Source organism: Balaenoptera acutorostrata, chromosome 9 (genome assembly GCF_949987535.1).
Source record: "Balaenoptera acutorostrata chromosome 9, mBalAcu1.1, whole genome shotgun sequence".
NCBI lineage: Eukaryota > Metazoa > Chordata > Mammalia > Artiodactyla > Balaenopteridae > Balaenoptera > Balaenoptera acutorostrata.
The window spans coordinates 13,784,259-13,802,144 of NC_080072.1; the positions used below are offsets into that span (position 1 = coordinate 13,784,259).

At 39.0% G+C, this 17,886-nt stretch overlaps 1 protein-coding gene and 1 pseudogene across 1 annotated transcript in view; one reads left to right on the top strand and one right to left on the bottom strand.

The window, feature by feature from the left end:
- NUP160 (nucleoporin 160) overlaps positions 1 to 17,886 on the top strand; it is a 61,625-nt gene that overhangs the window by 20,669 nt on the left and 23,070 nt on the right. The window contains exons 9-23 of the mRNA XM_057553452.1: positions 158 to 255; positions 2,195 to 2,279; positions 3,869 to 3,937; positions 6,303 to 6,386; positions 6,649 to 6,819; positions 7,592 to 7,691; positions 7,968 to 8,133; positions 8,917 to 9,044; positions 9,130 to 9,290; positions 11,423 to 11,556; positions 12,218 to 12,288; positions 12,955 to 13,114; positions 14,775 to 14,844; positions 15,430 to 15,528; positions 17,318 to 17,437. Coding sequence (XP_057409435.1) covers positions 158 to 255; positions 2,195 to 2,279; positions 3,869 to 3,937; positions 6,303 to 6,386; positions 6,649 to 6,819; positions 7,592 to 7,691; positions 7,968 to 8,133; positions 8,917 to 9,044; positions 9,130 to 9,290; positions 11,423 to 11,556; positions 12,218 to 12,288; positions 12,955 to 13,114; positions 14,775 to 14,844; positions 15,430 to 15,528; positions 17,318 to 17,437 — 1,716 coding nt within the window. The remainder of the gene's footprint in view (positions 1 to 157; positions 256 to 2,194; positions 2,280 to 3,868; positions 3,938 to 6,302; positions 6,387 to 6,648; positions 6,820 to 7,591; positions 7,692 to 7,967; positions 8,134 to 8,916; positions 9,045 to 9,129; positions 9,291 to 11,422; positions 11,557 to 12,217; positions 12,289 to 12,954; positions 13,115 to 14,774; positions 14,845 to 15,429; positions 15,529 to 17,317; positions 17,438 to 17,886) is intronic.
- On the bottom strand, positions 552 to 914 carry LOC103005551 (60S ribosomal protein L30-like; annotated as a pseudogene).

The window sequence follows — 17,886 nt, forward strand, 5'->3', positions numbered from 1 at the left end:
ATTTGGATTTTACCAAGTTCACGTGGTACTGTCTTTTGTTTTCATGCTTTTACCTCTCCTACTAATACAAGTTTAAGTCACCATAACTTAGTACCTTTTCTTTCTTGTTTTAACAAGAGGTTTTGTTTATTTGTTTTCCCCCTACATTTCCTTCTAGGAGACACTGATTGACTTTGCCTTAACCTCTACGGATATCTGGGCCTTGTGGCATGGTGCTGAGAACCAGACAGTTGTGAAATATATCAACTTTGAACAGTACGGGTCCCTCCCCTCTGTCATTCTGCTTTACCCGAGCAAATTCATACTGAGAAAAGAAGGAGAGCTTTTTATGTAGAACAAAAGTCAAATGTTCGCAGTTAAAGGATTCAGACCCGGGTTTGCCTATTTTCTGACATACCTTCTTTTTCATTTTTTGTTATTTCTTACCTATGATTTTAGGACAAAATAAGGATTCTTAGAGTTGGAATGAGGTGAAGAAAATACCATCTTTTTTGGGAGAGATAGCACATGACCAGAATACTTCTTTTTTTTTTTTTAAACAAGCTCTGGCTGGTTTTATTAAAGAAAAGTTGTGCATGATTTACTTTTCACCAGTCTGTTCTGGCATGCTTCTAATGATATCAGAATCACCTGCATCAGTGATAGCCAGTGTGCATACACTATAGTATTTTCCACACGCTGTGCCCAGTTCAATATTATTGCCACTGTAGTGATGGATACATGGCATAATACTCTATTTCAGATTTCCCCAAGGCTGGGCAGTTGTTGGCAAGGATGACCAGTTTCACTTTGCCTTGTCTGATCGTTTTCGAAGTCTTCTTGTATCCAAGCACATACTTTCCACTTTTCATAACAAGTTGGAGCCTAGAGTTGATCGACTCCAGCGGCTTTTTTGTCTTCCTTGCGGGCACCATGTTCCTGCCTGAGGTGCAGGACACCCCCAACCGAGAGCAGCTGCCAAGACGGCCAGGGAGCGAGAAAGGCCCCAAATGCTTCTAATCTGTGCATTTTCTTTGTTTCTATGCAAAGACTATTTCTGATACCCACAACTTCCAAAAGACACTGCAGCCCCTTTGGGGTCTCAGTTTCCTCATGAGATGAGAAGTAGATTGGACAAACACAGTGCCTCTCAAACTTTTTTTTAAAGCAGGAATCCCTTTTTTTTCAAAAGATAATGAACTCCAATATATAACAAAACCAGTATTTTATGAATATAAAATTATAACACAATTTAACATGTTGATAACTCTAATATTAGATATATTTGGAATATCTGATATTTTTAATGTACTTGATATTCATTTTAACATTTTTAATAGTTACAAAATACATTTAAAAACAAATTTTGAATCAAACACTTGTGTAGTCCCTGAAACACCTGTGGAGGATTCCCTGGGACATAGCTTGACGTCCCTGGAACTGCAGTTGACCTTCAAACAACATGGATTTGAACTGTGGGTGGTCCACTTAATACACAGATTGTTTTCAGTAGTAAATACTGCAGTACTGTTTGATCTGCAGTTGCTTGATTAAGTTATACATGGATTTTTTTGACTGCACAGAGGGTCGACACCTGTAACCCCCCCATGTCGTTCAGGAGTCAACTGTAAACTAATTGAGCTCAAGGGGGTCTCTCATGACCCTATATTCTAGAATAGAATTCTAGGAGTGGTTGCCCCCAGATTGACCCTGAACCACACCTCAGAAGATAGAGAGTACTCCTTATAGATGGCATTCAAGCAAAGAATCTGCAGTCAGGTGAGAGTTTGAATCCTGGTTGTACAACTTACTAGCTGTGAGATACCCTAAACCTCACTTTTGACATCTTAAAAATGAGGGCAATGTATCCTTCAAAGAGTTATCATAAGGTATACATGAATAGTATCTAGAATTGCACCTAGTATAATGTGTAGCATATGGTAAATGCAGAATGAAAGTTAGCTATTATTTGTAGATTTGTGTTTAGAGTTTTAATTTCGGGAAGGTGCCTATTAGAACAAGTAAGAGCACTTCTATAGTCCAGACTCTGCTATGAATATGTTTCTTTTTTTGGAAACTTTTTTAATAGAATTGATCAAGCAGTAGTTGCAGAGGTTCAGTGATGGGACCCTCCCTGCTCAAATACTGCCAACAACATAAGCTTCATTTTTATTCATCATCTTTATGTAGACTGATGTACTTTTTCTCTCTGTAGTAATGTTGCAGGTCAGTGGAATCCAGTTTTTATGCAGCCTCTGCCAGAGGAAGAAATCATTATCAGAGATGATCAAGACCCCAGAGTAAGCAATGCTAAAATCTTATGTAAAGAGATGATTTACCCTGATCATTAGTTTGAGAAGAACCGGTTCTTCTAAAGAGTTCTATTAGCAGAACTCTTTCAGCTGCAGATGAAAGAAACCCACCTCAAACTGACTTAAGCTGAATGTATTGGCTTGTGCTGCTGGGAAGTTCAGAGTTACCTGGTTTCAGCCATGGCTGGAACAATGCCTTCAGGGCTTGATCTCTCCTTTGTCTCAATTCTGCTTTCCTCCTTGTTGGGTTTATTGTCTGGCAGGCTTTCTGAGCAAGCTTGCCTTCTGTGAACTTAGCAACCCCAGGGGAAAGAGAGCACTTCTGTTCCAGGTCCTGGAGTTGACACTGGCCTGGCTTTAGTCATGTGCTAATGCCTGGCATAGTCACTCTGATCAGAAGGAATAGAATATTCTGGCTTGGCATGAGAAGCATGTCCAGCGTGGGCCTTGCTGTTGTGGAGGGTGAAGTCAGTTGGCTATGGGTACGGGAGGAATGGTTCTTCAGAGAAAGGTAAGGGATTTGTCAGTAAAAGAAGGGGAAATGGATTCTAGGCAGGCACAGACAGTAGGTGTCCACTATACTAACCATGTGAATATATGCATAAAAACTAGACATAAGAGGTATAAGCTATGACGAACATAACTTTAAAAGGTAATGCAATAGCAAAACAGGCCAATTTCCCTGTTTTTCAAGGACATCCTCAAGATAAATGGAAGAAAAACTTTCAGTTGATGCATTAATATTAAAATGAGATAAAGATTATGGGCTCTGGGTCTGAAACAATGACTCTTCGTAGGATTGGAAAACCCATTTTGAATATCTGAAATTGAATATTGCGAAATTTTTAATCCCAAGAGTTTATTGGCACTTAACTTTTGTCTAAAAGCCAAAATCACATGCTAATTATTAAAATTCTTGTTTTTCTCCATTTTGGTCATTTTATAAATATCTTCCCAGTAGAAGGAAGGAAACTTGAATGAAGGTCATCCAGGTTTGCTACTTATTGGCAAATCTGGTTTATAAAATTTGGTCAAAATGAGACCATAGGCAGTATGAGACTTTCCATTTTGTTCTCTCTACTTCATTTCCCCACTTGTGAGAGCTTATTGCAGTTTTTTTTGTTTGTTTGTTACATATAATACCTATTACTATCAATTCCTTTTCTTTTATATGTAAACCATAAAATGAGTTCTTTTGTGGATGGTGTAGAAACCAGCTTAGTTTAATTATTCTCTTACCAGTGTTTATCACTAATAAACTAGATACAACTCTTGCATTTAAAATTGGCATTTGACAAGCTGTGTTTTCCAGTGGAACCCACTGAAGTGCACCATGAGGAATACGACATTCTCAATGTAGTACATCTAGTTGACTCAAAGACACTGCAGGCTTCACAGTGTGAAAATATATGACTGCTCTGCCGCTTGTTACTGCTCACATGCTGAAGGGCAGAATTTCCACATTCATGTAATAGGAATGCAGCCTTTGGTTTTAATGTGTTGAATTGTTCATTCAGATTTTTCCAAATTTTATCTTTTTTAGAATGATACTAATTCTTGTTTCAATGTTCTAACAGGAGATGTATTTGCAGAGTCTTTTTACACCAGGGCGATTCATTAATGCAGCTTTATGTAAAGCTTTACAGGTCAGTGAGAAAATATTTAGTGTTCATTTAAGACTCTCTTATTTTATTGCTATTATTATATAATTAATGATTACTATTAATTTTTGTTGTTTTGCATATACTAACACCAAACATAGTTTTGCAATTGTATATACATGTGTTTATAAATGCTATTGTAATTTTTTTAAATATTCTTCCCATAAAAATAGCAAGAGTCCAGGCGGGGAGATAGGATTAAGGGCACTTTCCCAGTGACTAGTGAAGCATGCCAGTAGTAAAAAGAGAAACTTGTACCTACACTATTGTAAAAAGATATACCATACTACACTGCATATACTCTCTATACTTGAAAGAAGTTTTCTTGGGTAGGTTTGATGGTACTGTTTTTACCCTTTTGTTAGTACAGTGAAGGTCTGACTTGGTTCAGGTTCAAGAAAATAATCTAAGCTTCAAAGTTACATGGTTTAAGAGATGCTTAACATTTTCCAAAAGAATTCTTTACTTTAAAGTCACTTAGGCTTCCTTAAATTGCTACTTAGCTTCATGAATTTAAAATGGAATAATCACTCGTAGAATTGAAAAGTTCCTTAGAATCTCCTGATCTGACCTCCCACACAAAGCAGAAATACCTTCTGAGGCTTCTCTGACAGACTGTTCAGCTTCTAGTTGTGTCTGCCTCCAGTGACAAGTCTCTCACCAGCTCTTTTGTGACTTACTATTCAAAACTGTGCCACTTAAAAATTCAACCCTGGGAATTCCCTGGCAGTCCTGTGGTTAGGACGTGGCACTTTCACTGCCCGGGCCCAAGTTCAATCCCTGGTTGGGGAACTAAGATCCCACAAGCCGTGCAGTACGACCAAAAAAAAAAAAGTTCATCCCAATATTGGATCAAATTTAACCCCCCATCGTTTAGATGGCATCTTTCTTTGGGAGCTTCATAGAACATATCTCTTCTATAAAGCAACCCTTCAAATATTTTAAGAATCCTTCCATGTTATCTTTCTGCAGGCTAAAAATATACCCAGTTCCTTAACTTTCTCTCAGGTGATATGGTTTCCAGATCCTTGACTTTTCTTCTAGGTACATTCTTAAATATCTGGCTATTCTATGTTTTCTGTTTTCTCTCTAATAAAACTCCAGGATGACATGGTCATTTTCTTCTAAGGTATTATTTCTTTCATCTCATCAGCCCTTCTGTTTTTTTAAATTTATTTATTTTTTATTTTCATTTTTGGCTGTGTTGGGTCTCCATTGCTGTGCGTGGGCTTTCTCTAGTTGCGGTGCGCGGGCTTCTCATTGCAGTGGCTTCTCTCATTGTGGAGCACGGGCTCTAGGCATGGGGGCTTAGTAGTTGTGGCATGCCGGCTCAGTAGTTGTGGCTCACAGGCTCTAGAGCGCAGGCTCAGTAGTTGTGGTGCACGGGCTTAGTTGCTCCGCGGCATGTGGGATCTTCCTGGGCCAGGGCTTGAACCTGTGTCCCCTGCATTGGCAGGCGGATTCTTAACCACTGCACCACCAGGGAAGCCCCAGCCCTTATTAACAGTAATCACATGTATGATTTCTCATGGTATCTCTTGCACACGGAGATATTGAATAATCAGTAAGGCGTTGCTCATAAGCTTTGCCTTAGGAGAATCATTCCCATTAGAGTGGACCTACCCCACCACTACTCTAGCTCACCTTTGTGCCAGTCAGGATGTATATATTTGGCAACATCTTATATCTTCCTCCAGCTAAGCAATAGCCATTATGTTTCCTTTTGGTTTTTGTAATGATCCAGATGTACCCAATTATAATTCTTACAGATTCATGAGCTTCTACAGTTTATTCTGGACTATAGAAACTATTTCAAAGTTGCTATGATTTCACAATTAGAAGTTATTTGTACAGGACTTCCCTGGTGGCGCAGTGGGTAAGAATCCACCTGCCAGTGCAGGGGACACAGGTTCAAGCCCTGGTCCGGGAAGATCCCACATGGCTGTGGAGCAACTAAGCCCGTGCGCCACAACTACTGAGCCTGCTCTCTAGAGCCTGCAAGCCACAACTACTGAAGCCCATGTGCCTAGAGCCCGTGCTCCACAACAGGAGAAGCTACCACAATGAGAAGCCCGAGCACCCCAAAAAAGAGTAGCCCCACTCACCACAACCAGAGAAAGCCCACAGGCAGCAACGAAGACCCAATGCAGCCAATCAATCAATCAATCAATCAATCAATTTATAAAAAGAAATTATTTGCACAACGTTAAGAGTAAATGTGTGTTTCAGGCATGTCCAGTCTATTGTATAGTATATTACCTCAGTATCTTCTGACCTGGAGTATTTTTCATTCAGTTTTTAGTATTATGTGATACTCTAAAGTGTCTCTTTGTGCCTGTTTTATTTTTAGATTTTCTGTCGAGGAACTGACAGGAATTTAGATCTCTCCTGGAATGAACTAAAGAAAGAAGTTACTTTAGCTGTTGAAAGTGAGGTAAGGTTTGGGTAAAGAAAGAATGATAATTTCTTTCATCTCCCTATGGAGCAGATTGGTACTGAGAAACTGTTCAAATTGTTCATTGGACCTTGTTAGTAAGAAATATAAATGTCTAAACCTTTTAATTAGTCTATGGCATGTAATGCATAAGGGATATTCATTTGCCTATAGCTTAGTAAAATGATATTAAACAATTATGTTTTGGGGGGAGAAAGATCCCAAATGGTATCAAGAGTTTCTTTTTTTTTTTCATTGCCAGCTCCAAGGAAGTGTAACAGAGTATGAATTTTCCCAGGAAGAGTTCCGAAATTTACAACAGGAATTCTGGTGCAAGTTCTATGCTTGTTGTCTTCAGTATCAAGAAGCCCTTTCTCATCCTCTTGCCCTACATTTGAATCCACACACAAACATGGTGTGCCTGCTGAAAAAAGTAAGAGAGCAGAAACATAACAGAAGAACTCCTTTAGACTGTTCAGTGGGTCTTTCAGAATGTAGTGTCTATTGTATATCGTAGTTAGCTTTTAGAATTTTGGTGGGTTTTTTGTTGGGCGTGGGTCCTAAAATTATAGTTCATTTTTGTTTAAATATTCTTCTGCATTATTTATACTTTTTTGCATCTTGTTTTTTATTGAAGTGATTTCTAATTTAAAAGTTACAAGAGTGATGCAGAGAACTTCTGTATACTCTTCAACCAGATTCACTGTTCATTAACTTCCATTGCTTTTTTTCTTTCTATAGATATGTTTTTTTCTTCCTGAGCCACTTGAGAGTTAGTTGTAAACATCATTCCCCTTAATCCTTACACATTTTAGTGTAAATGTATCTAAGCACAAGGGTATTCTTATATAACCACAGCACAATTTAAAGATCAGGCAGTTTGATATTGATATAATATTATACAGTTTATATTCAGATTTTACCAGTTGTGCTTACAATTTTTATTCTTGATCTGGGATCCAATCCAAGATCTTGCATATATTTAGTTGTCAGGTTTCTTTAGCTTAATCTCCAGCTGTTGTCAGCCTTTCTTTGTCTTTCATGACATTGACATTTTTTTGAAGACTATGCCTGTTGTTTGGTAGAGTGGCCCTTAATTTGGATTTGTCTGGGGTTAGCTCATGATAAGATTCAGGTCTCAACTATTTTTTATCTTTAAACATTCACTGAAAAAAAAAATGTAACTGGAAGATTTGTATTTCCAGGGGTACCTGTCTTTCCTTGTGCCTTCCTCCTTAGTGGATCATTTATATCTCCTACCTGATGAGAATCTTTTGACAGAGGATGAGACAACCATATCTGATGGTAATAGTAATTGTTATGTCCGTATTTAAGCCCTTTCCGCCATGAACCCTATGCTTTCTTTCAAATGAATGCAGAAAACATTGATTTCCACTGTGATCTTTCCTGGCCAATTTACCACATTGTAGATATTTTCGGGGAAACTGAAGAGGCCTAAACATCTTTAAGACCTCAGATAGATACCTGGCATTTAATTATTAATATTTTAATTTAATATAATATTAGCTAGCAGCTCTTCATTGGCTTGAGACATGAATGTCAACTTTCTCTTGCTTATAGATGCGGATGTTGCTCGGGATGTCGTATGTCTCATAAAATGCCTTCGGCTGATTGGAGAGTCAGTAACTATGGATATGTCAGTAATGATGGAAATGAGTTGTTACAACCTACAGTCTCCAGAAAAGGCAGCAGAACAGATTCTGGAAGATTTGATCACTATTGATGTGTAAGGAGAATTTAGGGTAAAGTCCATTTCCTAATGGAAATTTAGCAGTTCTTAGTGCCAAAATCAGGGGTTTTTTGTGTGTGTGTTTTTTAAAACAATTTTATTTATTTATTTATTTATTTATTTATTTATTTATTTATTGGCTGCATTAGGTCTTCGTTGCGGTGCGCGGGTTTCTCATTGTGGTGGCTTGTTGCGGAGCACAGACTCTAGAGCACGCAGGCTTCAGTAGATGTGGCGCGTGGGCTCAGTAGTTGTGGCTCACGGGCTTAGTTGCTCCGCGGCATGTGGGATCTTCCCGGACCAGGGCTCGAACCCGTGTCCCCTGCATTGGCAGGTGAATTCTTAACCACTGCGCCACCAGGGAAGCCCCCAAAATCAGGTTTTTAATGTACACTCAAGTGTGTACAAAGTAGAGGCTTAAAGTTAAAGTGAGTTGCCATGATTCTAAGTAGGTATTTCAGCTTTTAAACAGAAAATCTAATACATAAATTCAGGTTTGGAAACAGATTCATGAATTATGGTCTGGCTATTAACTGAGCTATAAATTCTAAAATGTAAAAGTATTTTTCTCACATTCATTTTGTCTGTCATTTCCAAAAAAAAAAAATGAGGGAAAATTTGCTACATGGAGTATAAATATCTTGTACACCAGAGTGATTATCTCTACTCCTTTATTGTATGGCTGGTTTTCCTGTTTCATAGAGCATTTAGCTTATATGGCATATAGAGTCTATCTTATATATTCTCGGTAGTAATAGGAGTTTTCTAATTTCCTTATAGAGACAATGTGATGGAGGATATTTGTAGTAGACTACAAGAGATTAGGAACCCAACCCATGCCATTGGACTTCTTATACGGGAAATGGATTATGAAACAGAAGTGGAAATGGAAAAGGGATTCAATCCAGGTAAATGACAAAACAACAAATGTACCTCTCTGATTTAGAGAAAACACTGATACATTTAACTGTTTTGTTTTTTTTTTAATTACAGCTCAGCCTTTGAATATTCGAATGAATCTTTCCCAGCTCTATGGTAGTAGCACAGCAGGGCGTATTGTGTGCAGAAGTGTGTGTAAAATTGCCAGTACTCGCTTCCTCATCTGCCGAGACCTCTTGATCTTACAGCAGCTACTAATGAGGCTAGGAGATGCAGTAAGTACTACTTGAGGGAAACCTTGTAACATCTGAAACCTCTTCTTGACCTACAGGCACATAGCAGAATGTCAGCTCTGAGAGCACGGAGACTTCTGTCTTTGTTCACTGCTCTATCCCCCATGCTTGGCCCTTAGTAGGTACTCTATAAATACATGTTGAATTAAGAATGAGTAAACATGATAACCTAAAATTACAGATTAAGAACATATATGAAGCAGGTTGTTTTACTCTTAACCTTTGTATATATAATGGTGGGATAATTTCCTAGGGTGGCTCTCCCAAAATGTAGTATTATTAGTACAACTTTGGATGTGATAGCAGGGTACCATTTAGTGTGGAGGAGAGAGGAAGAAGAAGAAAAAGAACTTCTCTTTTTCTGCAGTACAGGATTTACCCTAAGCAGTTTTAAGATTATAGAGTTTGTTTTGAGGGTCCTCCTAACTCCATTCTCTGCATCCTTTTCCATTGTATTCCCCTTAGGCCACCAGACTCTTGTTGCCATACTACTGCCCTCTTCTCCCCTGCTACTGAATGTTTTATGTTCAAAAATTACCTTTCTGCCCACTGTCAGAAGTCCCATTTATCTCACTCATCTGAACCTGACAAGGAAGCAATCTAATTAAACTAATTCATGTTAATGTATAAATAACTGAAAGGCCTTTGGGGCTTCCAGGGATATTTATACTTTTTAAATCAGAATTTATTAACTCAAATACATTGCTAATGGCAGAATTTCAGGTAAAAATAAGGAAAAAACATTTAGGAAGATGATTTGTTTAGGACCACCAAGGAGAAACAGGAACCTTTCCTGAGAGTCTGCCACTTCGGGCAGCCCTTACTAACAAAGTTCTTTTTTATCTTTGTAGATTCTTCCATTTCTTCAGGTTTTGGGGGGTATTTTTGTTTGTTTGTTTGCCGCATGGCTTGCAGGATCTTAGTTCCCCAACCAGGGATTGAACCCAGACTCTGGCAGTGAAAGCCTGAGTTCTAACCACTGGACCACCAGGGAATTCATCTGTAATCTTCTACCCAATGATAACCACTATTACATTTTTTTTTAAATATTTATTTATTTATTTATTTTGCTGCGCTGGGTCTTCGTTGAGGCATGCGGGATCTTTTAGTTGCTGCATGCAGACTCTTAGTTGCAGCATGCCTGCGGGATCTAGTTCCCCAACCAGGGATCAAAGCCAGGCCCCCTACATTGGAAGCGTGGAGTCTTACCCACTGGACCAGGGAAGTCCCGCTATTTACATTTTGTTATACACCAATTTTTTTTCTCTGCAAATAGTTTTTAAATTTTATTAGAAAATTAGTGTATGCTATATATTATTTTTTGGAATCTGGTTTTTATTCTTCCTCTTTACAAATTTCACCAGCATGTTCACGTTACTAAGTATTTTTATACAACATTATTTTTAATAGTTACCTACTATAATTTTAATTTATTCAACCAATCCTGTGGCCATCCAGGTTGTTGCCAGTTTTCCCCTTATAGATAGAACTTTCTGTACCCCTTTGACTATATCTCCAGGATGAATTCTAAGAACTAGAATTGATTGGTCATAAGTTAACGCACATTTTTTTTTTCTTTTCGGCCACGCCGCGTGGCATACGGATCTTAGTTCCCCGACCAGGGATCGATGAACCTGTGCACCCCACAGTGGAAGCGCGGAGTCTTAACCACTGGACCGCCAGAGAAGTCCCAAAGTTATGCACATTTTTAAAACTTTTGGTATTCTTGTAAAATTTTCCTCTAATGGTCATACCTATTTTTACCCAAGACCAGAAGCTTAAGAAAGGACTTAGATTTCCGTTACTCTTCTTGAGTCCTGAACCTACAGATTTAATGAAAGTTAAGCTGTTTGTTGTTGTTTTCTTTTTCACCATCAGCTCCCATGACATGGTGAGCTATTTTTTATTATTTTGTACTGTTAAATGGGTAGATATTTTTGCCACCTGCTACCCCAAAATGTAATATGTGTGTTGCTTTTATGTATGTGTGTGTGTTGCTTTTATGTATGCCCTTTGTAACTGTGTTTGTTATTTTATTTTACCTCCACCTGAACCTAAGAGTTATCATTACTAATTGCTATTTACTGTCTCACCCACCCACCCACCCTGTATAGGTGATTTTGGGAGCTGGTCAGCTCTTTCAAGCTCAGCAAGACCTACTACATCGAACAGCTCCCCTACTCTTATCTTATTACCTCATTAAGTGGGGAAGTCAGTGCTTGGCAACTGATGTTCCAGTTGACACACTGTGAGTTTCATTGTTCTAATTATTTTAGAAATAAATTGTGAGCTTAATTATTTTTTCCATTGTCTGAAAGAAAAAAAATTTTAAAGTTATGCTATAGCAGTGATATGCCTTTAAAATTCAGAGCTTTCAGATACTTCATTTTATAAAGGTTAAAGGCAACTTCTAAGAATGAAAATAATAAATATATATTTATTATTATATATGTGTATGTATAATGCAAAGACAAATCCTGTTGAAGGCAGAATAATAAGATGAGGTCATGGGGAAGGTTAGACCACACATAAAAATGTGCTAGTTATTAAGGGTAGGCTGAGATTCTTTATAGCCAAAAGAAGAAAGAAAATTCAGTATGTACCTACAAGATTCACATTTCAATTAGATAAGCCATTTTGTTTTTTCTGGCAAGGGAAAGATTTTCATGGCATGGAGGTCTTAAGAAATTTCTGCTCTGGCTTCTCATTGAAGGATCACTGAATGATACGATGGGCAACAATCTAAACCATGGGTCATTTTCCAGATTTTTTTGTGCTTTCAGTGGAGCTTTCATATGTAATTTGTTAATAAAATTGACAGTGTTCTTGATAGGCTAACTTGTTGAAGTAATGTTTAGCATAGGAGAATTTATTGAGCTGTTGGTTTTTTGTTTTCCTTTTCCTCACAGGGAGTCTAATCTTCAACATTTATCAGTACTGGAACTAACTGACTCTGGTGCTTTAATGGCAAATAAGTTTGGTAAGCATTTGATTTCAAGTTTGGCATTTATTGCATATTCATTAAAGTGGTCTTTTGCCACCTTTGCTTTAGAAAGGTCGGTTAGGCTGTGCTTTCACTTTGAGAGGGTACAAGCAAGCTGTGTCCTGAGACCTCTGGTTGTGACAAGAGGTTTGTGCAGGTGTAACCCTAGATCAGACATAAATGAAGGGTATTGCATGTGTTTATATGCACTGCTGCTTTTCCATTGTATATTGACACTCCAGTGATTAATTCAACAAAATCTTTTTTTTAATTTGCGAAGTTCATATAGCTTTTGTAATCTTGTCTTCAAGAGCAAATATTCAAAAGGAGCCCTCTCTCATGCTTGAGAACCATTCTGGAGAATTTATTTTCTATTGTTTTCGTATAAAACTTAGAATCTTAGGACTGTACTTACTGGAAACACTTTCTAGAGAAAAGGAATTACTACAATGTTAAGTGGTTTTTTAATTGCATTTATATAGTACTTCATAGTTTACAGATTGCTTTTATTTATATTGGCATTGATTACACCAGTGATGCATTTTATATTTGAAATAAAAAATGTTCTTTGTTACAGGCATAAAATGAATCGGTAGACTGTCTTAATTGAAAATTGATACTACTATCACAAGTTGGTGACTGTTAAAACTTTTTATTTTTAAGTATCTAGCCCTCAGACAATTGTGGAGTTATTCTTCCAAGAAACTGCAAGAAAACACATTATATCTCATCTGTTCTCTCAACCAAAGGCACCTCTAAGCCAGACTGGGTTGAACTGGCCTGAGATGATTACTGCAATTACCAATTATTTATTGCAGCTTTTGTATCCTTTCATTTAAAAGCCAGTTGAATGGTTTCTTTTATCCAAATAGTCTAAGATTCAGTAATATTCTGCCTGTGTAATGAAGATTTTTAATGAGGTTGGGTGCTTATCCCCCCAACAAGAGATGATATTTATTTTCAGATATCCCAATTTTTATTTTCTTTTAATTTGTTTTTTTGCTCAGGAGTTGAGCCAGATTTTATTGGTGCACACACATTTGATACCTAGATCTCTCTTTTTTTTTTTTTATAATTTATTTATTATTTTATTTTTTAAATTTTGGCTGCGTTGGGTCTTTGTTGCTGAACGCGGGCTTTCTCTCGTTGCGGTGAGCGGGGGCTACTCTTCGTTGCGGTGCGCAGGCTTCTCATCACAGTGGCTTCTCCTGTTGTGGAGCACGGGCTCTAGGGTGTGCAGGCTTCAGTAGTTGTGGCTCACGGGCTCCAGAGTGCAGGCTCGGTAGTTGTGGCACACGGGCTTAGTTGCTCCGCGGCATTCGGGATCTTCCGGGCCAGGGCTTGAACCCGTGTCACCTGCATTGGCAGGCAGATTCTTAACCACTGCGCCACCAGGGAAGCCCTAGATCTCTTTTAAAACATACATTCATCAAATATTTATTGAATGGCTCTGTATGCCAGGCGCTGTGTTAGGTACTGTGTATCCCCTGGCATGGTATGCTTGTGCAATATACTAGCTAGAATTAGAAGTGACCACCCAGGGATGAAATACATGCTTTAGTCCATTGTTAATTAAGCTCTAATCTAGGTGACTAGGTTCCTAGTATCTAACCTTTCCACTATGCTTGTCTAACATTAAAGTTACATAATTACGTAGAAAGGATGTGTGCCATGCCACCTTCCCTTTACCTTTTTTTTAACAAATTAATTAATTTTTGTTTTTTTTTTTTTTTTTTTTTTTTTAAATTTCTATTTATTTATTTGTGTATTATTTATGGCTGTGTTGGGACTTCGTTTCTGTGCGAGGGCTTTCTCTAGTTGCGGCAAGCGGGGGCCACGCTTCATCGCGGTGCGCAGGCCTCTCATTATCGCGGCCTCTCTCGTTGCAGAGCACAGGCTCCAGACGCGCAGGCTCAGTAATTGTGGCTCACGGGCCCAGCTGCTCCGCGGCATGTGGGATCTTCCCAGACCAGGGCTCGAACCCGTGTCCCCTACATTGGCAGGCAGATTCTCAACCACTGCGCCACCAGGGAAGCCCAAATTAATTAATTTTTAAAAAATTTTTATTTCTGGTTGCAGTGGGTCTTCATTGCTGTGTGCGGGCTTTCTGTACTTGCGGCAAGCGGGGGCTACTCTTTGTTGCGGTGCGCGGGCTTCTCATTGTGGTGGCTTCTCTTGTTGCAGAGCATGGGCTCTAGGCGTGCAGGCTTCAGTAGTTGTGGCTCGCGGGCTCTAGAGCGCAGGCTCAGTAGTTGTGGTGCAGGGGCTTAGTTGCTCCGTGGTATGTGGGATCTTCCCAGAACAGGGCTCGAACCCGTGTCCCCTGCACTAGCAGGCGGATTCTTAACCACTGCGCCACCAGAGAAGCCCCTCTTTACCTTCTTTTTAAAAATTAAGCCATTTCATGGAGTTTGATGCCTAACATGTATTGATATATTTAAGTTTTGCCAAAACAGTAAATAATCTCCTTAACCAATGACTAGATGGCCTAGCAATCCTGGTTGCCTCTTTCTAGAATGTTTGATGGGAAATTGTCAGTATGTACAATTGCAGGTGAGTACTGTTGAACATTTCAGGACAGTCATTCTTGTAAAGAATGGGATTTCTGGGACTTTCTTCTTTGTAAATGTTTCCTGCATTTTAATTGGGCTGATAGTAAGAACCACAATAATGTACACTCATTTACACTGAAACATACCCCAGAGAGATTTTCTTTACTTCCCTCTTGGCAGTATCATTCCTAACAATTTTTTATAGAGTATTTCTTTGTTAGTTCTCTTTATTGCGTCTCTTTATGGTAAGAAAACATACCATTGTCTTCATATAAATCCTTCACTGGAATCTAGTCAGTTGAACCAGTAAATACCAAAAGTTGGAAAATTGCTAAGATGGAAAGTGCATGTTTGTTTACATGTGTTAGTGTTACTGCAGTCCTGTTTGCTTTCTTAGAGTGTCTAATAACCTAGTATAAGAATGGATTAACAGGATTCGGTTTTAATCTCCAGATGATTTCTGGAAATACGACTTTTTTGTGTTGATTGACCACTATCTTCTCTCCCTCTGTGAAGAACTTGGAAATGAGTATCTCCTTAAGGAATATTTATTCTCTAATCAGAAAACATCTTTTATGCCTTTAAGGATTATATTCAACTGCTACATCCCTGGTGTCAAGTCAATGTTGGTTCCTGTCGATTTATGCTGGGACGGTGCTACCTGGTTACAGGAGAGGGACAGAAGGTAAACTGCATTTGAAAGATGAGCAAACCTTAGTGCAAGGAGAGCATTTAGCTTCCATCTAAGTGAGAGAATGGGAGGCACAGAATCCTCCAGATAAAGATACAGAAGACTAATAGTGCCAACAAGGGGCATGATATACCTGTGGGGACCGTTTAGCTTCATGTACTTTGCAGATTACTTAGGACACAGGAAAATATGAAGAAGAAAATATTAAAACCCTCCTGCCCCTGTGCAGGTTTTTTTTTTTTTTTTTAATTATTTATTTATTTATTTATGGCTGTGTTGGGTCTTCGTTTCTGTGCGAGGGCTTTCTCCAGTTGCGGCAAGTGGGGGCCACTCTTCATCGCGGTGTGCGGGCCTCTCACTATCGCGGCCTGTTTTGTTGCGGAGCACAGGCTCCAGACGTGCAGGCTCAGTAATTGTGGCTCGCAGGCTCAGTAATTGTGGCTCACGGGCCCAGTTGCTCCGCGGCATGTGGGATCTTCCCAGACCAGGGCTCGAACCCGTGTCCCCTGCATTGGCAGGCAGATTCTCAACCACTGCGCCACCGGGGAAGCCCCTGTGCAGGTATTTTTAGGGATGCATTTTTGCAAATAAAATTTATTTCTCATGGGCTTCCCAGGTTCGATCCCTGGTCGGGAACTAAGATCCCACATGCTGCAGGGTGCGGCCAAAAAAACAAAAACAAAACAAAAAAAAGAAACAGGGGGCTTCCCTGGTGGCGCAGTGGTTGGGAGTCTGCCTGCTAATGCAGGGGACACAGGTTCGAGCCCTGGTCTGGGAAAATCCCACATGCCGCGGAGCAACTGGGCCCGTGAGCCACAACTACTGAGCCTGCGCATCTGGAGCCTGTGCTCCGCAACAAGAGAGGCCGCGATAGTGAGAGGCCCGCACACTGCGATGAAGAGTGGCCCCCGCTTGCCGCAACTAGAGAAAGCCGTCGCACAGAAACGAAGACCCAACACAGCCATAAATAAATAAATAAATAAAATTTTTTTTAAAAAAATGTATTTCTCAATTACACTTTTTATTATATCTTTTTTTTTTTAAATTTATTTTTGGCTGCGTTTGGTCTTCGTTGCTGCGTGGGCTTTCTCTAGTGGTGGCAAGTGGGGGCTGCTCTTCGTTGCGGTGCACGGGCTTCTCATCGCAGTGGCTTCTCCTGTTGCAGAGCAAGGGCTCTAAGCTCAGTAGTTGTGGCTCGCAGGCTCTAGAGCGCAGGCTCAGTAGTTGTGGCACACGGGCTTAGTTGCTCTGCGGCATGTGGGATCTTCCCGGACCAGGGCTTGAACCCGTGTCCCCCGCATTGGCAGGCGGATTCTTAACCACTGCACCACCTGGGAAGTCCTATATCTTTTTTTTATGCTGGTTTTCTTCCCATTATGGTAGTTTACATTTCTAATTTTTTCTTGACATCCTGTTATGGAGCTTTTCAAACATAAAGAAAAGTTCAAAGACTTTCATACTAAACAATCATATACCCCCCACTCAAATTCTACAATTGTTAACATGTTGCTACAGTTGGTGTATCACATTTATCCATCAATTTTCTTATTAAAGTTTACTTTTTAACTAACAGCATTTAAGTTAAAAAGTTAGATAAATTAAAGTAAATATTAAATAATGCATCAGAGAGAATTTAGATATGACAGAAACTGCAAATGCAGTCAATGATCTTAAATAATTTTATTTCTTTTTTGGTTTTCCTTAGTACAAGAACCCTTGACTTATAGCACCTAGAAGTGGAACAGTCTATCATAAGTCATTTTGTATTCTTCTATTTTTCCAGGCTCTGGAATGTTTCTGCCAGGCAGCATCTGAAGTGGGCAAAGAGGAATTCTTAGATCGCTTGATCCGTTCAGAGGATGGGGAGATTGTGTCCACCCCCAGGCTGCAGTATTATGATAAGGTATATTCTGTCATGGTTTGGTCCTTCTTACACCACCCTGTGTACAAATGTAACAGGGCAGGGGTGGCAGATAAATTAGGAGTTTGGTATTAACATATACACACTACTATATATAAAATAGATAAACAACAAGGACCTACTGTATAGCACAAGGAACTATACTCAATATCTTGTAATAACCTATAATGGAAAAGAATCTGAGAAAGAATATGAATATATAGATATAGATAAATACGTATAACTGAATCACTTTGCTATACACTTGAAACTAATACAACATTGTAAATTAACTATACTTCAGTTTAAAAAAATGTATCTGAAATTCATTAGTTTGGTATTTGGGGAGAAAAATAACATAAAAATTTAATCACTCCCTGAATCTCCAAGTGAAGAGAAAAATGAATTTGCCTAGAGAAATTGCAGAAACATATATTTTTAAATTTGATATA